Genomic DNA, 20,818 nt, shown 5'->3' on the forward strand with positions numbered 1-20,818 from the left:
TGCTAAGTGTTAAAGCTTTCATGGGCCATGTGTTGGTGATGCTAATGACTGAGGCACCGGTCATTAGCCCCAGGGAGGCACAAGGTCAGCGGTAGCAACATGGATGCATAGAGGCGGCTAACTGATGTCTATGAGAGCAGAGCCAGTGGCATAAAGCAGTTCAGCACGAGGACAGTTTGATGGGTGTTTCGGGGTTTGCACTCTGTCTGTTGGTGTCTAGAATGAGGATGTAGCTCGATGTGCTGTGCTTTAATACCCTGACAGCTGCCACTCAGTGCACTGAGCATGAAACGTAAAATCCATCTCCTCATCCGCCTCCTGGATTGGCGACTGCGGTGCCTACTGTGAGTTCTCGAAAGATTTGGAGACAGTCAGATGCTGCTCATTGGGAGGGCTGGCTGGTGCCATCATAAATGGCTCTCCAGCCCAGAGGCTAGAGAGCAGGGGGGCACAGGTGGCAAACAGGACCACGGGAAAAGCGATTACAAGAGGCGATGGAAGGCGAGAAGCGGAGAGTTTCGGATTAAGGTGGAGGTCATTTTTATTGGCAGCGTAACAAGAAAATCTGTCCAGAACAGTTTAGTTTGCCAGAATGAGATCCAGCCAGCCCATCCTGTCTTTGTACAGAAACAAGTGTTTAATGGAACCGCCAACATTAAAACATCAGCCATGTTTATGACATTTCATGTTGGCCGTTACATTAAACAGCAGTTGAATTTAAAAAAAAAAAAAAAAAAAAAAAAAAAAAACAGCAGTTGAACCTCGACTGCTCCAATTATTCCATTAATGATCGAATATTCAGTTTTTCAGGGTAAATTTTATTTTCACTAGTTTCATTAAAGCCTCCTTGTGAATTAATATGAAATGGATATTGCAATACTGATATACAGCAGAGAAATCCTTAGGATCCTTTTCACATAACTGCTTTTTACATTTACTCACACTGAAGTCTAAGTAAAATTTCTCCATGGTTGGTTGCAGAAATCTTTTCATCCATAGTATAAAATAATTACAGATATACAGTAGATTAAAGAAAATAAAAACTGCTACACTCTTAAAGGCTTTCAGACACCACATAACACATGCTGTTGAAACAGTTTGAGAAACAGAACCAGCAGTCGTTACAACTTAATGCTGTTTTACCAGCTCACTGATATTCATCCACTTCAGTCCACTAATTAAGGCCAAATCATGCAGTGCGGTTTGTGAATGAGGTCAGCTGTGATTCCTGCAGGCCTTCGTGCTGGAAGAGGGGAGACTCCCTGGTGTCTCCCTCTGTCACTCTCCTCCCCTTTGCAGTTGTTCGTGGGCTGCTCAGCTGTTCAGTCTGAGCCACAGCAAAATCACGATGTGTGGATGGGCTGCATGACGTGAAACATCTACTTGTATCCTCCATTTGACCTTCATGCTTACTGTCAGTTGGATGCTTTACCAAGGAGCTGTATTATTAATGAAAAATAAATGTATACTCTAAGGCGTCTTTGTACTACACACTTTCTTGGCATGGATTCTCAGAGTGCCTGATCTATGCCACACCTCTCACTTTGTGGATCTTTCCAATTACATATGTGTCACAGGCACCTGATGCATGGCTCTTACTGTAAGTGGTGCTTTAGTCGCTGCTGCCATTTATCTTCATGGTCACACTGCAGAAGAACGAGTAACCTCTGCTTCACTTTCTGTCCCAGTTGTTTTCATTGTGTCTTTGTCTCATAATAAATGTAGAAGCACGTCACAGTAATAAAAGCGAAAGGTGAAAATGGAGCATGGAACCTTCTTATTATTGCTTTTTGTTGCTGTGACACCAGCTTATGTTACAGTGTGTACCTGACACACTCAGCCCACCATTCTTGACCCCCCCCCCCCCCCGTCTCTCGCCTTCTCACCTCAGCTCTCCCTGTGCTCGCAGTTTTCCTCCTCTCCGATTTCCTCCTCTCCTGTTTCATCGTCTCTGTTGCCTTCTGCCCCTTTATCGTGATGATTGTTACTTTGAGGTTAAATGAGTGTTTTGGCTGCACCTGAAGCCCTTTTCTGTTCTGATTAATGGGTTGATTTGGCCATCTGCAGTCATTCATTTCTGTTAAACATGCAGTTCACTTTTAAACAAGAACAGGAGGAAATGAAGGCCACACTGGTTGTGCTTCTGTGCTTCTTTGTGGATATGAAAATTTACTAATTTTTTTCCATGATTGTACATTAAATTTTTAAATTGAGAATTAGATAAAGCAGGCAGTTTGCTGAGCAGGAGCACCGCAGTGCTGTAGGAACTCTTTTGTGGTCTTTTTTGCACTTCTTATCATACGTACCACTTTTGTAATCTTTGTTGTTCCCGGGGAAGATTTTTCTGCACACTTTCTAACTCTCTCCTCTGCTTTGCATTCATAAAGTGAAGCTTTTCACCATAATCACTGAGTCCTACCCCCTAAATTAGCATCACTGGCATTTTTTTATTGAATCAACTGTGAGTCTGTAGCGCTGCAGTGATTCTTAAAGATTTTTTTTTAATTGTTCAGATTTTAGCAGTTGTGTTGCTATTTTCATGCTAGCTGTTTAAGCTGAAAGCTGCTATTAGTTATTGTCCATCAAAAACGGACTTTTACAGTAATCTGAGCTCATCCAGCTGAAGAACCTACGTCATGATGAGCTGTGAATTGTGGACAGATGGACGAAGAAGAATTGCTGCTCCTGCTTAGAGGACTAGTCAGACTTTAAGCAAACAGTGATCACCTTAACTTCACCCAAATTGCACTCAAGGTCAAAGTTGAGGTTTATTGTTTTATGGGCAATAATCGTGAGCTGGATGAGCTCCCACATCACTGACACTGGTTATCAGTACAGGCACAGCAGGTGAACCATTGTATGTTTCTACCTGCCCTCTTTCCCCTTATTTCTCCTACTTTCTTCCCCTTTTCCTTTTTTCATTCTTGTACCTTTCATCCTGCCTCTCTGGCAGTATGAAGTAATAATAATAATAAAACTGTAAAACATCAACAAGAGGAGCTTATAGAGATTTAATAGAGCTCTTTTTGTAAAATGTTTGGCACAACAGTGCATTCAGATCATGATTCTGACTGCAAAAGCTGCCGAGCAGGCTTTAAAAAACATTTAAAATTCAAAACTGAAAAACTTTTAATATATCAACAATACCTATCTGAAAGTCAGAAGAATTGGGATTTACAATACATTTTTTTATAAAGCACAAAGATAATCGTTAATAATCGCTGTATGTGTGACGATGTTCATTCTGATTGGCCCAGCTGTTGTGGAGTAGATGGGTTATATAGTACAGATGTACAGATGTACATACATACGCTACGATCATTATACTGAGATTTTGGTGCTTTTCAATAAACCATCGGGAAATACAAGTTGTTACAATAATGTAGAAAACAATGTAAAAGCAGATCAGACTGCAGCGCACTGTAAACTGTTAGTGCGTCTTTGACCATCACTGTTTATAATATGTATAATATATATATATTTATAATTATGCATCTGAAATCCATGTTGCAGTTATTCAGACCCTCTCTCCATACACAAACAAACACACACATGCAGCACCACAACCATAGCCTCAAACTTAACGTTAGGCTCAAACCCAGACATGGAGGAGGTGCTAACGATAGCGCTGCCAAGTTTCTCTGTGTGGTCTACATGTGTGCATGCTGCATGTTTGTGTGTCAGATGGAGTGTGTCTGATTGTGATGGATGAGGGGAAGTGTGGCTTCCCACAGATGCAGGCTGTCTGTCTGATATAGCATCTGTTTGTCTGTCTGTTCTGTGTTTTGGTGTGTGTTTAATGCTAATAACCCCCTGAAAAGTGCTTTATTTTTCCACTTTTTCTGCTATAATTGAGACAGTCAGAAGAATTTGCTTTGCTTAGTTTATTTATTGAATTCAGACCAAAAAATAAACCCAACTGCTTTTTCTTTCCTTTGTTTGCTGAGCGCATTACTGTTGGCAACAAAAAACTTCAGCGAATCTTATCAGAAACAGTTCAGCACATATGTTGAAGAAGGAAATGATTTTCTGATTTCTGAGAGGAATTTTAATGTCAGAGATTTATTGTGAGGCTCTTTGTGATTTGATTCAGGAATTGGACCTGAATCAGACTGACTGACTCATTCATCTCTGCGATGTAAGTCTCTGCATCTGTAAGGGTTTTATTGTGTTGCAATATTTGCTCTAATATGGGACTGTGTGTCTGTGGGTTTGTGTGAATCTGAGAGCACTGGCCACTTGGATGAGTCATTAAAGATTTTCACAGCCTAATGGAACATATTGTCTTGGTTTGGCTTGACAGAAATAGTATCTGGGTAGAAGCCAACGTCACTTTAAAAGTTTTTTCTTTCCTTCGTTCTTGTTCTCCTTCTGCTGTGTTCCAGTTTTGATGCAGAGCTCAGTACAGTGCACTACATGACCAAGAGCTAATTGGCTCCGCAGATTTGCCACAGCTCAGATATAAGAGGAGCTGACGAGGGATGAGGCCTGGCTTGCAGCCGGTGTTTCAGTTCATTTCAGAGGTGTTAGATGCGGTTGAGTTCGGGACTCTGTGCAGTCAAATTTGTTCCACGGCGAGCTTTGAAAACAGGTCCGTGTTTGTGCACGTAGCAATGGGAAAGGGAATTTCAGTACAGCAGCTGAAATCTTTTGGGAAATATGCAGCTTTTCTTCGTTCCTGTGAGTGAAATGAGAAAATTGATTTCTTACGTGACTCAGGATGTTCTTAGTTTAACATTAATGCTGGAAATAGGTGGGAGCCCTTAGGCTGGCTCTCTTTATTATGTGCACAGGTGACACCAAAGCTTTATTTCTGATGTTACCATGTTTGTTGCTGGAGATGCTTTTCAGAAGTAGTGAGATGATGAATAAACTGTTTATAGACGTGACCTGTAATGCCTACGGCAACGACAATTTTTGTGAGATCATCACGGTGTTGAAACAGAAGCCTATGCTGTCAGAATATGTGATTATTATTATTTTTTCTTCTCGTTCTAATCATTTTCACATGCACCCCCAAAAATGTAATTTTGGATTTTCTTGAAGGGTCAGGGGATGGATGGCGGGGGGGGGGGGTCAGTCCGCCAGGACCTCCGCCCTGGGCCACCGCCTGACACACATTGCACCCGACCCGCCTCGTGCAGGTGGTGAGCCTACAGGAGGGCGAGCCCATGTCTCCTCTTTGGGCTGCACCCAGCCAGGCACCACGGGCTAATGCCTGGCCAACAGACACTGTCCATCGAGCTCCCTCCCCAGGCCTGGCTCCAGGGTGGGGCCCCGGTAACCCCATCCCAGACAGGGTAAACGGTTCATTTGGTGACTCTTCCATAGGGGTCGTTGGAACCGCTCTTTGTCTGGCCCCTCATCCAGGACCAATTTGCCATGGAAGATCCTACCAGAGGAAAAAGCCCCCAGACAGCATAGCTCCTGGGATCACTGGGACACATACACCCCTCCTCCACGATAAGGTGGCGATTAACAGGTGGAGGCCCCAGAGCCGACCCAAGACACGCTGGAGAGATTCTGTCTCTCAGCCGGCCTGGGAACACCTTGGGGTCCCTCCAGATGAGCTGGAGGAGGTGGCTGGGGAGAAGGAGGTCTGGGCTTCTCTTTTTATAGGCTGCTGCCCCCTCGACTCAGCCCCGGATAAGTGGAAGAAAATGGATGGATGGATTTAAGGATCAGGGGTTTTTTTTCTTCTAGGTTTGGGATTGTTACGTAGAGCCACGCTAATTTTGTTTTAAAGTCTGTAACTTCTGCACGGTTTAGCTCCAGGCCCACACCACTACACTACCACTACTGCTGGACCTCCTGAAACTGAGACTGAAACACCACTGACTTGGTTTTATTTTAAACCTTTGGAAACTGAGACCTTTAGACTGACTTTCTGACTGGAACTTGGCCAAAACATTGCAGCCATGCTCACACATATTTTGTGATTTAATTCTTCTTGTGTGTCTTTTTCCATCGCCTTGGCTTCCTCTGGTGATGGATCACGCTCCTGGTACCACAACTCTGTGCCACAACTTCCAGTCTGTGTTTTTCACCCCCTGACCACGTTGCACTCGAGCTACACTACTATGCACAACAGGTGTTTGATCCTCGAATCGACCAATAAATGTCCTGGTTCAATTAGAGCTGGTGTTTAAGCAGTCGTCCTCATCATGAACCTGGACATTTATTGGTCGATTCGAGGATCAAACACCTGTTGTGAATTTTGCCGTTAAGCTCCTCGTTAGAGAACAGCAACTTGTGCAAAAAGCTCTGAAACATTTAACAGTTGGACATGTGCATTCAAAAGCTTAGAGAAGGTCACATTAAGTTCAACTGTAAAGGTTTGAATGCATTTTAGGCTCATCCTGAAATTTCACCCAAAAGCCAAATATCCCTAACTTTTTGTGAATAGTGTATTTTCCAATACAATTCCACTTTATTGTCTTGTTGCTTTTTTGCCAATGCTGCTTTTCCTCCATTACGTTTTCCACAAGCAGTCAACCTTCTGCTTGCTGTTTGCACCCCACACACACCCAGCGCATGTTATCAGTTAATGTGACGTGTTTGCAGCCCTGGTGGTGTAAAGCTTATCTGAAATGGTGATAAATGGACAGAGCCTGTCTTGCTTTTTCAATCTTCCAGTCAAATAATTATGCAGGTAATTATGTTCTCAATTAGTAGATTAATTGCTTTACAAAAATGTTCCACAAAATAGAGGAAAAGCACAGAGCCAAATGTCACAAAATATTCAGTTTGCAATGACAATGACAAGGAGCTGCTAATGAATGACTATGAAACAGTTGTTTATCCTCATAGTAGACAGATTAATTTTCTATCTGATGCTTCTTCTAACAAAGGGCCATTTAAAAGTCCAGCTCGAAGGCGTGTCCACTTACTTCTGCCAAGTATGTGTGCATCTGTCTGTGCTTTTCCTTTTGTGTCCTTATTTCTGTTTAGATTTCGGTCCCGTGGGCTTTCAGAGGGTTTTTTTCTCCTCCTCATTAATAATCTTGCTGCTTCTTGCACCCTCGGCCTTCACATCTTAATCACTTCTCTCTCCTTGGGATTAGGACAGAAGCTCAGGATACCTTTCTGCTTCCGTTTCTCACACACATACACGCACTTACTTTACCCAGCGGCTCAACAGATAATGAACTTGCTTCATTATGAGCTGCTGTGCAGTTGTGGCTGAAATAGGAACCCTCACTGCACTCATCAGAAGCTGTTTCAGGGCTGCTGAAGACTTCATTCATACCTCCCCCCTCTCTGCTCTACTGCCAACTGGCCTACATGCATGCATCAATATCACACACACACACACACACACACTTCTGTCTCTTCCAATCACGCCACATTTTTCCCTCTTCTTCTTCCCCGTCTCATCTCTGCTGTCCTCTCCGCTGCCCTTGCCTTGAATTTTATTCATCACCTTCTCTTGTTTCTTTCTGTCCTCCTCCCTCACTGCTCTGTGCCGTGAGACTTTATCAGAACTGACAGTCTTGGTGTTTTCTGCACCACTGCATCTACTATTGCAGTAAGAGCTCTACAGATCATTCTGTACACTCAGTTTAATCTTAATAGTGTGTCATGTAGAGAGCTGCATTGAAAAGATTAGAGAAAAAAAAATCATGTTTGTTCAAAAATAAAAGCAGTATTATTATTATTGGGGGGCTCAGGGGATTAAGCATGTCATCAATCCCTGACTCCTCCAGTCTAAGGATCCTTTGGGCAGGATGCTGAACCCCAGGTTACCCCCTGGTGCATCCATCAGAGTGTGAGTGAGTGATGTTAGAGGGCAGCACAGTGGTTTAGTGGTTAGCACTGTTGCCTCACATTCTTCACAGGCCTGCAGAGGCCTTTCCATGTTCTCCCTGTGCCCACGTGGGTCCCTCTGGGTGCTCTGGCTTCCACCACAGTCTAAAGACGTGCATGGTAGGTTAACTGGAGAATGTGAGCTTGCTGTCTCTGTGTCGATCCTGCAATGACTGACCTGGGTCAGGGTGGATCCAGGGAGGACCCCGTCTTTCACCCTGTGACAGCTGGGATAGGCTGCTAGGCTGGATAAGTGTATGTAAAGCTAAGTTGAGAAAACTTTGACCTCATGTATTTCATGTCACTGGAGTCCCCACTCTGTACATGCTGTGGGTGTTTTTATGAAGCGGTGGGGAACTGACCCATGTCTGCTTCATTTGAGACTGAAAGCAGAAATTTTATGCCCCATGTCTGGAAAAAAAAAACTGCTCACAGTTAATACAGCTTGTTTAAGGGCAGTGTGAGTCTCAAACAGCTTTCAGTTGCTAATGTCAATGTCAAATTTATTTATATCGCACATTTAAACAACCAGAGTGGACTAAAGTGCTTCACAGGAGTCAAGCAGAAATGGGTCTTGAGCAAACACTTAAATGTAGAGACTGTCCGGGCCGTTCTAAAATGAAATGTAAGGCATTCTAGAGACCTGGGGCAACAACAGAAAACACTCAGTCTCCTCTATTTTTAAGTCTAGATCTAGGAATATTGATTAGCAGACCTTAATTCTGTGACAGGAGGATGAACATCCATAAGATCAGACAAACACAGATTTAAAATCTTAAAATGAATCCTAAAATTGACAGAAGCCAGTGAAGTGAAGCTAAAACTGGAGTAACATGCTCACGTTTTCTTGTGCCTGTTATGAAAACTTGTGAGTTGAATTGGATCGCTTAGGTAACGGGCTGTACAGCAATAACAAGCAGCACTGATGTAACTACTTTATTTCTCAGATAAATGGTGAATGCCTTTCTCTTTGCCTGAAGGCGCTGTGCTTTTAATGCATTGTTCTGAGAAGCACATCACTGTGTCATTGCTCACTCGCCGCTCTCTCTCTCTCTGCAGCTCTCACCAACTGACAAGAGTTTGGAGTTTGACAGAGACTTTCGCATCAGGCACTATGCAGGAGATGTGGTGTAAGTATCTTAGAGTTTTATTTATTCAGGAAAAGCTTTTACTGATGATTCATCCTCTTTTCCACAGCTTTACATATTCATGCCTCAGAGCTGCAGACTCAAACCACAGCCTTGCACTCTGGGCCACTTCAGGACCAGATGGAGGTTTGGGTTCTTAAAAGAATCTCAGCGGTTTTCAGGGTGATGTGGGAGCAGTAATCAGTCACACCGTGTAATTGAATTTTAACTATATAGTTGTTTCATAACTGAGCTTCCCTTTGTCTGTTCAGCAGTCTTCATTTTAAGAGCCCCCAGGTTTGCCTTACCTTACATTTGGCTTTCATCTGCAGCCAGAATCTCAGTCCTCACAGTCATTACTGACCAACATGCAGTTTTATTCACATGAAAATTTCTTGGAAATTCCAAAGATGAGCCTGAGTCCTGATTTTAGGCGGTGATTTTAAATATAATGGATGCACGTGTGCCAAGTCATTGGGGAAAACTGTCCGTTGTAGTTACTCTACCCCATGCAGTTGTGTAAGACCACTGGTGCACAGATTCAGACGTGTAAGTGACATCTTAATTAATGTCGCACACAAAATGTCAGCACCACTTCCCAGTCCCAAAATCCCAAAGTGTTTACTTCAAATGAATAAACCACACACGCCAAGCCCCCCAAAAGTGCTCTCAAGAAAACATGTTGAGCCCATTTGTGAGGGCTAAGTGTCTGCCGCCCGGGGGACGACTCAGGCAGAGGAGCAGGTCCGACGAGCAGCCTTGATTGATCCCTGAGCCTCTCAGACCAGCAGAATAAACCTCACACCACTGATATTTATAGTTGTTTAATTTTAGCCTCAAATCTTTTGCAATGGAATTCAATTTACTTTATATTGTGAGGTAAAGCCCCAGCAATATAATTACAGCAAAAACCCAACAATCAAAAGGAAAATGGAAATTATTATAATTTCAAAAATAACAATAAAATTAAAACACTGGACACAGATTATTATTATTGAGTTAACTGCATTAAGGAGAGTGCCCCAGCTGCTGTCAGTATGCTGATCCTACAGTGGCAATTATTATAGATGATTACTGTATAAAAGCCCACCTGCCCACTCTGCTCAGATTAACACCCCACTTTAGTCCTGCTGTGGAGAAAAAACCAAGCCTCCCTTCCAGGTGTGCTTCAGGGTGTGCTCTGGCTTGATGATGAAGTTGAAATTCACCCCATACATAGTTCTCTCATCTAAAGTTTAAACTGCTCTTCTCCATCTAAGGCTGCAGCTCCACCTCTTCTGGCTCATCTCAGGCGGGACACCGTGTCGTTCCCAAGCCAGCTAAGGGATTTAATCTTTCCTCCTCCCTGTAGGACATGCCCAGGAGGCATCCAAGAAGCATCCTAGTCAGGTTTGCCTGAACTACCTCAACTGGCTCCTTTCAACATAGAGGAGTAACAGAAGGACGAGTACAGTAGTAGCTACTCTGAGATTTATCCACAATCTCATTGTTTCGATCACTACCCAGAGCTCGTGGCCATGGGTGAGGGTAGGAATGTGAATTGTACACAGTCAGCTCTCTTTTCAACACAGCAGATCACCTGATGCCACACCAATCCATCTGTCAGTGTCCTGCTTCTCTCTCCCCCCTCACTCATAAACAAGACCCGGAGGTTCCTAAATTCCTCCACTTGGGCCAGCGACCCATCCAGTAGGCGAAGTGGTCCCTCCACCCTTTTCTGACTGAAAACCATGGCCTCAGGCTTGGGAGTGCTAATTCTTATTCCAGCTGCTTAAAACTGCCACAGTGTGAGCTGTGGGTCACCACCTGATGAAGAGTTGATTTAATTTAGTTTAAGTTTCTCAGATTTTGGTTGTGGCAGCTTTGGGTACAGGCTGTAACCCTGTTTTACTAACTTGGCTTCTCAGTTACAGTGATTGGAATTTGCTGCCTAATGTGTTAATTGTTGCAAAAGTCTCAGAAACCTGTGTGGGAAAGATCTGCAAAGCTTTGAAAATGCAGACAGTATCACAATCTTCACCCAAAGCATTTGTTGCTTTTTTGTTGTTGTTGTTGACAGTGTGAGTGGCACCTGCATTGTGGGTCTGGGGGGGATATACTTTACAGCCCAGGTAGAGAAGGGCAGTGCGCATGCAATGTGTACACTGTGTCCACATGAATTTACCTGCGTCTGTCTCTTCACAGGTACTCAGTGGTGGGTTTTATTGATAAGAACAAAGACACTCTGTTCCAGGATTTCAAGAGACTGCTGTACAACAGGTAACACACACAGTATACACACTGCTTCAATTTTCAGTCACCTCCACACGCTCTTCAAAGTGTTTCTAGCACTTTGATTACATGACAGCTCTCTAAAAAGAGCAGCAGTACAACATCGTGCTCTTATCCTCCTCTTTTTCTCCAGCCCTCTGAAGGGTTTTTTGTGTGCTGAATATAAATGAGATCAAGTCATTCCTGGCCTGTCTAATGTGCATTCATGACATCTTAACACAGGTCAAAATAATGACATTTGGGATAGCAGATCAATTGATTTTGGCTGGCAGAGCCTAAATGAAATGTTTTTACGTGTCCTGAGGTGGTGCAGCCATATGGGGCTGTTTTCCCTATGAGAGAGCCCCATTATTGATCCACACTTTAGTCAAGCATTGCTGGAGGCATTATATTTTCATGTTGTCCATCTTTACTTGTATTATGTCAATCTGAACAGATGTGGATATAAATCTGAATTTGACTAGTTGGCGGTCATAAATCTAGTTTGGCTTATCTCATGTACATGGACAGAGATGCACAAGCATCCAAGTGATGCAGTGTTGGTTTTACAGGACTCCAGGACAGGCTGCAGTTCACATCCTTATACCAGCGAGGAGAACGAAAACTGGAAGGAAAATGTATTTTTAGCAAAGTTCAGAGCTCATTCGGTCTGAGAACTGAGGATATGTTAAACCAGGAAACATTTAAAATATACATTTTTCAAGGTTAGGTCTCATTAAATGTCATGTTTGGATCTGTGATTAAAGCTGTCAAAATGTTATCTAGAAGTCTTTCATTTCTGCCTCTTTTTGCTCAGTAATCTTGTGTTGATCCGTTTCTCCTGTCCAGTTCCAACCCAGTGCTTAAAGGGATGTGGCCTGAGGGCAAACTGAGGATCACTGAGGTCACCAAGCGACCGCTGACGGCTGCAACGCTCTTCAAAAACTCCATGATCTCACTGGTGGAGAACCTCGCCTCCAAGGTGAGGAGTCGGGATTGATAAACCTTTACACGAGTGCCGCGTCAGGTAATATCCACACTGAGCCAGTGGATTATATCCCTGTATGTGTTCCCAGGAAGGAATTAAAGTGAAAGGAAGGATTCTGGCTACAAATCCTGTTAAATGACATGAACTCCAAGGTTGTACACTTGCTGATATTCAGTCGTACTTTACATACTACTCTGAACCACATGAAGTAAATGACCAGACTTAAAGAGAATATTCTTCATGTTCAGAGGGTGAACGAAAAGTTGTATTAAAAGAATGATGCTAAATATTAATGAAAACAAATTTAAACCTTTATTAAATAAAGGCTCCCCTTTATTTGCTCTTCCAGGTGCCGAGGTGAATGCAAACATGTTACAGATGAGAATATAGTGAATAGATCAGCACTGCAGTTTATTGAAGATGAAATAGACTAGTTATTGTGTACATCCCCCGTGTGTTGCTCTGTACAGGAACCCTACTACGTTCGCTGCATCAAGCCCAACGATGTCAAGTCCCCTCTGCTCTTTGAGCACGAGCGCTGCCGCCATCAGGTGGAGTACCTCGGGCTGCTGGAGAACGTCAGAGTGCGTCGCGCCGGATTCGCCTACAGACAGACGTACCCGCGCTTCCTGCAGAGGTACACCAAAACAACCCTTCAAAGCACTGTGTGCCTGTGACTGAATTAGATCGTGACCACTTTAAACTGTTGTACTTGCCACATGCTGGGTTGAAGCCACCTATGCTGATAGAGCTGCTGCACCTATGTTTTTGATTCATTGTTTTGGCTATGAAACGATAGAAATAGTGAAAAATGGCAGCTATTAATCACAGAAGCCACAAAATGATGTTACACATCAGTTCAAGGCACAGAGATTCAGTTTACTGCGCTTCATGTGGCAAAAGCAGCTATTTGGTGCATGTTGAGAAGTTGAAATTGGGAACTTTTTGACATTTTGGCTTGATTTGTAAAAGGATTAAATACTTTGCATCAGTTGGCACAGATTTACCTCAATATGAGGTACCAAAGAATCATATAAACCCACAGATATGAATATTTACCCAGGAAGATTTAGGGTCTTTAGCGAGTGTGTTTTGGGGTATTAAGATGTCAAAGTGTACAAATTCAGGCCTGATGACAGGTGTCTACAGGATCTATCAGTTCCACATTTCCCATTTATTGTCTCTGTAATCAGTCATGCAGTGCATTCTGCTAGAGAGAGCCAACACAGTACACTCTCTTTTTTTGAAGAGAGAGGCTCGGTGTGTGACTCACCACCTCTGTGAGACTGCCTGGTAACTTTTAAGCAGTTTTGGGTGTAAAATGTGCTCAGAAACACATTTCTCTGAACACAAAGGTTTCAGTTTAAAAACCAAGAGCAGACAGTCCATACGATGGATTCCACACAGCTGTGAACCTTCCCAGCACTGCGCGACAGATTAGTTGCAGCTTGAATGCATAAGAGGTAAACAGAATGATTACAGTAATCCTAAGAGTGTGTCAGACTTCTATTCAGCATCACTAAGAAAACAATCAAATGTGGCAAATTTCATAAACTATATATAAAAAAATCTAAATATGAATGTTAGGTTTTTAAAACATAAACAGTGTCTAAGTAGAAGAAAAAGGAGACACTTTGAGCTGCTCCTATATTTACACGGTGTCGATTCAGAGTTCTTTATTTAGACACCGACGGCTCCAAACTTTGCTTTCTAATAACACATCTCAACAGAGCATTAGAACAACAACAGCCCAAAACATCGAATTAAAGATGGAGTGCTCCTGATCTAATTGCACCTTGAAGTTTTTTCCCCCCGTCAGTGAGCAGTAAATTAATTTGCTTCAGTCAATTAAGCCAGACCACTGAGAAAAATGACCACAATTATAAACCATAATTTAAAGTATTTTTCATGCTAGATGAAAGTGTGGTGTATGGCTCATTTTTACATGTCAGACTAGCTTTAAAATGTTGGTGCAGTGAGAGACTGGGAAACAGGGCTTCCCTCATCTCACACGCTCGGTATTAAAATGTTATTGAACCCCTGAAGCATCAGTCAGACATCAGGGATGCTGCACAGAAAGTCTCGACTGTGGGGTGTAAGTATCGTGTTGTGTAACCTAATCAGCTTGCATTTGATCCAATCAACTAATCAACAGCATCTCGAGCAGCTATTATAAAATAATCCCATCTTCCTTTTTTTTTTTAACAGTAATTTAGCATAATGTTTTGTCCTTTTGATTAACACCCACGTTTGATTGTAATTACTGAAGAGGGACGCTGATAAAACATTAATTTGCTGAAGAATTAGCCAGTTTTAATGTGGCACAGTAACAAACAAACAAAAGTAAGAGTCAGTGACCTGCGTTAATAACTCGTGTTTTATTCAGAGGCTGTGACACGTGCCACACCTGTTTACATCCCAATTAGTTCTAATATCCGTATAATTGGAGGGTCAATAATTGGCCTCTGAGGCATTAACCAGTGTAGACATTTAGAAATCAAACACATTTGTCCAAGTTTTACTATTATTATAAAAGACTTTACATGTAATAGAAGTGTTATAAATAATAATAACAAATATTGCAAGTTGCTGCTAAAAGATGGAACTTAAATAGTCACAGTTAAGGAAGCTGCATATGTTCAAGCAGCGCTTTGAGAAACTGTGCAGGTACTGGTGTGTGTAAAGCACCACAGACAATTGTTCGCATCAACTCCAACTAAGCTCATTCATACATAAACGTGTTGCTTCCACTAACAATAATACTCCAATAACAGTAAATTAGCCCTCACTTTTACCCTGTAGGTACATTTTGTTAGTAATATTTCTGCGTGTTTATTTTAACACAATATTTAAAGAGGACTCGGTACATAGACGCCTGCAGGGTTTCAGGAGCAGAGTCTGTGGGGGGGTCTTTTATCCTTAAATTTAATTGGCTTGTCTCTGTGCAGTACCTGGGTCAGACTTCCTGTCTTCTTAATTTGGGCCTTGATGCAGCTTCTGTCCAAAGTGGACACACTTTTTGCACACTTTTTGTGTCATGGTGCTGCAGCGCATTGTTTTTGTCCGGCGCCCCCAGTGGGACTCGGGTTACTCACAATAGCTTGTTTGTTCTGTGTGCTCTGTTGTTACCTGGAGTGTCAGATCTTAAGATGGGCATATTAACAAAGTGGCATTTCACTGACTAGATGTAAATTAATGATAAAAATCTAGATCCAGAATCGTGACTGTTTGAAGTCTTGTACACAGCAGCTTTCGTACGAATGTTACAGAACTTTCTGTAATGAGGCCACAACAGGACGAAGGATCAGGGTTAAACTTTAAAGACTAGTACTGGACAGATGGATTCACAGAGTCCTCTGAGACTCCCGTACCCTTCCACACATGTATTGCCCATTATGTAATATATGACATTTTAAGCTTCACATTCTTTTAATTAAAAAGGCAAAATATCAAATATCACTTATCAGGATTTGATCAGTACTGAGTAATAATAATCCTAAGATTGTTTTGTCTTAATGGGACATAACGCAATCAATGTCATACTCTCAGTGTGTACTCCAAAATAGTACACACACTTGTTGTAGCCTCGCCCTTACTCCCCAGCTGTCACATTCACCCACTGCCCTCCTAGAAATCATGGTGGATGGAGGATTAAGTAATGAGACTTTTGCATAACATGCTAACAAGTCATCCAAGTCTGTCCCTCCAGTCCTCCTCACTGATGGCATTATATCACAGCCTCACAGCACGTCAGCTGTGAAACTCAGGACACAGTCTGTTATACGCAGCTGTTACATGGCAATTTAAAAGAAAAACACTTAATTTAATCTGGTCTCTTCAGCTCTGGTAACCATCTCTAAAGTTTGTATTAAATAATTAGTAATAGAAGTTAGGCTAAGAAGAGAGCTGACGATCAGCGAGCAGCAGGATGGTTTCATGCCGAGAAGGAGCAACGCAGATGGGATGTTTGCTTTGAAAGCGTCGATGGAGAAGTATAGGGAAGGAGTTGCACTTTTTTTTTGTAGATCTAGAAGAAAGCATACGATAGGATGCCAAGAGAGAAATTGTGGTACTGTATGATGAAGTCAGGAGTGAGGCTGGTGCAGGACATGTATGAGGACAGCAAGACAGTGGTGGGGTGTGTCGTAGGAGGGATAGATAGGTACAAGGTGGGTGGGACTATGTTAGGGATCGGCGCTGAACCCCTTCTTGTTTGCAGTGGTGATGGACAGGTGTACTGATGAGGTCAGGCAGGAGTCTCTGTGGACTATGATGTTTGCAGATGACACTGTGATCTGTGGTGAGAGCAGGTGGAAAAAAGCCTGGAGAGGTGGAGGTATGCTCTGGAGAGAAGAGGAATGAAGATACTGTTTGGTAAATATGCCACGTGCATAAAATGCACACATTGCTCTGGGGTTCTGTTGGAGTTATGCACTGGTGCTGCTGTTTTGCAGCCTTTGCCATGAGGACGTCTCTGAAGAAATGTTAGACACACGGTTAGTTGGCTTTGCAGCCGATGGTACAGCTGCTGTGATGAGCTGATAGAGAGGAGCAGCCACACTCCTGAGTGAAATTCACGCCATCGTTCACAGTTAGTACTTGATGCTGGAAAACACGTTACAAAGCTGAGTCATTTTCACATATTTATTGATCCTCAAACTGCAAAAGTCTGCTGTTGATCTCAGAAAATAGAAGAAGATGGCTTCTTCCCTGTGTGGGTAAAATATGCATCCAGAGAGAATGTCATCGAAGCATTCTGTGCTGTTGCATTTTGTTTCATATTAAATGTTGAAGTTAAGTGGCACAGCTGGTCAAATAACACTAAATGGAGGGGTATTTAATTCTGGTATGTTAAAGCATTTGATTGCCTGAAGAGGAAAGCAGGAGACTGGGAATTTTGTGCATATTAATTTAAAGTCCCATTAATAGCTGCATTTTAACACATGTAATGTATGTGCACACTGCTGAGAACAGACATGCATAGATGTTTTCATTGTGTACTTATCCCTCTGGAAATGTGACTGGATGTATCCTCATTTTTTCCTCATCCCGACACTTCGTTAAGTTGAGTACAGTTCTGCTCTGTTCCAGTTATATCCCATTATGACTGTGGAGCAGGAATACGTGGGGCTCAGCTCTAAACACTCAGACTGAGGACTGAGTAAAGAGCGGGAACAGGAGGCGCTCACAGCTTTGAGCCGTCCGGCTGTGCCAATTTTGCACTCATTCTGATAACATCACCCCTTCTCATTCCAGATAAACGCTCCCAGCGCCAACTTTAACACACAGAATGAGACATTTTGGTGTTAAATTCAGCATAATTTACAATAAAGTTCATTATGTGGTGGAGCAGACGAGTTGCGCTCATCGGCGCAGACTGACTCCAGCTGATTACAACGTGTTGGCAACCTGTTTGTGTTTATAACTTAGATGGCAATTAATTGCAGACCTTCGCCAATCTGGGATTGATTGCCTTATAACCAAAAGTGGTCACCTAGAAGTTGAGGGGGCTGCATGTTCAGCCTCTGGGTGACCCAGATTTGCAATCAGTCCCAAACAGCAAAAACGTTCAATGCACGAGCGCATTAAATTTTATTTTTGGTTGCACGGAGGTTTCCATCTTATTTTTACTTCAGTGTGTGTGTGTGTGTGTGTGTGTGTGTCTGAAGCCTAACAAGAACCCTTCAGACCACATGTGTCTTGTTATTACAGGACACCATAGCAGACATTATGTTTAAATCTCTGAGCTTTTATTTTGATAATCTAGTATGCTTTTATTTTTGGTTATGGTATTGTTGTAACTTCATGCGACTAATTGGGTTCTTTAATTCTGAAAATACAACAAATCCTCTTAAATCCCCCTTTTCATGTGACAAATGTTATAATTACCATGGCACCCACAGTTTCTCTGTAATTAACGTGGCCTTCAAAGGCAGTCATGGTTTTAGGTTTTTCCTGACTTGTAAGTTGGAAATGCATTTCTGCGTTTTTTTGTTTTTTTTTAGAGATTACTAAAAGGATAACTTTGAACCCAGGACATGTTTTATGTAGGTGAAATATTAAAGACATGAAGATCTGTGTTTTGTTCATGTAAAGGGGGAATTGGAATTGGGCTCACTGCCTAAAACTTGGTATTGTTGATTAGGTTTAGATTTTATTGCTAATATGTTGATATTTATCAGGTATAAAGTTTGCATGCTGGCATGCTAACCAAACTAGATGTAAAGTTGAGGCTGATGGGAGATTAATTAGTTATTAGTATTTGTTCAAAAAGCAAAAACAAGGTCTCTGGCAAAGGGAAATATTTTTGGAATCATGGCAGGAAATGAAGTTAAGGAGTCAGCAAAGTTATTTTGTTTTTCCTGAGTTTTATCCAAATCCATCCAGTAGCCACTGCCTTTAAAAGCTGCTTTGTTCTTCAATCATGAAACCATCAGTCATATTAGGAGGTTATCCAGATCATTTAAACAGGTACATTTAAAATCATAATCTGTTACATCAGCTGATCATTTACACACTGCAAATTCCTTCATGCAACCACTTTGTGTCTCCTTCAGATATAAGATGATCTCAGAGTTTACCTGGCCAAACCACGACTTGCCAACAGACAAAGATGCAGTGAAGAGGCTCCTGCAGGGCTGTGGGTTCGACCACGATGTGGCCTTTGGCAAAACCAAGGTCTTCATCCGCACACCGCGTACGCTCTTCAACCTGGAGGACCAGCGAGCTGAAATGGTCCAGAGGATCGTCCTCTTCCTCCAGAAGGTAAGAGTCTGGCTGCATCAGGTTAGAGCCAGATATGTCAGCTTGAAACTGCAAATGTGTCAGTGCTACACTGATACAGTATCAAAACTAACGGGAAGGCCCCTGTTGTCACTGATTTTACATTTTTCTTCTCTTGTAGTCATCTTTGTACACTAAAACTGATCTGAATTCAGTGACAACACTAAATATTTCTGATTTCCAGTCATCAACAGCTATCATCTGATTACGACCTTGAAACGAGATCATGAGGTTCTTCTTGTTTCTCGGCCCGAGTCGTGCTCTCATTGATATTCGCCAGCTTTTGTTCTGCATATGAATAACCTGTGAGACTAGAAACGCTCATCCTGTACTCCAAGTTATACAAGCTCTGAAGTATTTTTGGACCTGATATAATCTTGTATTATTAGCATTATTCTCCATCTCTTAGGGTGAATGTATCTCTGCCTCTTCTCTCCTTTGTCTGAGTTGTCACCCACGCAGCTCTCGCAGAGTTACCAGATAAAATGAGTAGATCTCAAATTTAGAATTAAAGGAGTATCTGGGTTTGGGGCAATAACAGAGATGTTCTTTGTGTTAAATTAAAAACATCGTGATGTAACCGAGCCATGTCCTGCTTGAACCATGTGGCCACTGCAGGTGTGAGTGGACTGTAAATATGAAGTGAATTAGTTGGACCATGTGCATGTATAGCCACATGTTAAGATTGGCTCGGACTTTATCCCTACACATTGGGAGAACAACTCAGACTGTATATGAAAGCTGGAAGCAGCCGTGTTGAGGGCTCACGTTGAGTGTTTTGACCATCATAGCAACAGGTAGCCACACCCCAAAGCATACGCAGCTTTTATTGTCTATTTTACTCTAAATAGGATCATAATTTACAACGTGAGCATTGTGTTGTATGAAATAAGACTTTAAAGTAGCATTTGAGACCATAAATCATAAAAAAGTGTTTACTGAGATCATAAATCAAGTAACTGGTAGGGTCATTTTCTCACACACATCTATACAATCAAGCTTCTTTTTGCAGCCAGAAGAGTCGCCCACTGCTGGCCATAATAAAGAATGCAGGTTTAAAGCATCCTGCAGTGGTTTAATGTTTCAAATGCAAAGTCTCCGCCCATCTTTTAGATGTAATCTGTGGTTCTGTGCGCCTTGTTCTAGAAGACTCTGTTCTAACACCTGACTTCTTGGTCAGGTGATTTAAGATTTTTTTGTGTGTGTGTGTGTTATCACCTGCTCTTGTGTGGCTGCATGTGTAGAGCTTTGCTCTTTCACAGGATTATTACATTTAAACATTTCACAGTCTTTAAGATATATTCATTGATATGAAAAGTGTGATGAAATGGGGAAAACTGAGCCAGTTACTGATTTATTTTCTTCATATTTTTCCTGTTTTGGCCCGCCTGCCAGCTTTGCCTCCTAGTGCTGTATCACTTAGCTGATTAATATATTGTTAACAGAAAATTTAAAAGAAGTGTAATGATTTTTCATTCTTCAAGCCAGTGCCGGTCGCTTCATTGAAGCTTCTCAAGTGTTTCTTTTTCTCTGCTTTGTACCATTTATATTAAATAACTTCAGATTTTAGATTGTTGATAGGACAACAAAACAAATGAAATCAATGTGGATTATTTTTCCTCCCAGCTGGACATGCTGTAAATGAAATGCTATGAATATTGATCGCTGTGTGCGTGTCTCTGTATTCATGCGTCAGCGGTTTGATGACACCTCCTTCAGGCGAGAATGTCAGTATCTTGTTGTGATTACGTCGCGTTCGCTGACACGTGTCGGCTTAGCGTGCACAGTACTACTTATTTATTTATTTTACTTTGATAGATGAAGGGATCGGTTTAAAAATGTGGACTGCGGCTCTTCCTGGGTA

At 42.1% G+C, this 20,818-nt stretch overlaps 1 protein-coding gene across 1 annotated transcript in view; it reads left to right on the plus strand.

The window, feature by feature from the left end:
* myo1d (myosin 1D) overlaps window positions 1-20,818 on the plus strand; it is a 113,452-nt gene that overhangs the window by 35,506 nt on the left and 57,128 nt on the right. The window contains exons 12-16 of the mRNA XM_030754862.1: window positions 8,866-8,936; window positions 11,118-11,192; window positions 12,033-12,165; window positions 12,642-12,808; window positions 18,729-18,936. Coding sequence (XP_030610722.1) covers window positions 8,866-8,936; window positions 11,118-11,192; window positions 12,033-12,165; window positions 12,642-12,808; window positions 18,729-18,936 — 654 coding nt within the window. The remainder of the gene's footprint in view (window positions 1-8,865; window positions 8,937-11,117; window positions 11,193-12,032; window positions 12,166-12,641; window positions 12,809-18,728; window positions 18,937-20,818) is intronic.

The sequence above is a fragment of the Archocentrus centrarchus genome, chromosome 19 (genome assembly GCF_007364275.1).
Source record: "Archocentrus centrarchus isolate MPI-CPG fArcCen1 chromosome 19, fArcCen1, whole genome shotgun sequence".
Classification (NCBI taxonomy): Eukaryota; Metazoa; Chordata; class Actinopteri; order Cichliformes; family Cichlidae; genus Archocentrus; species Archocentrus centrarchus.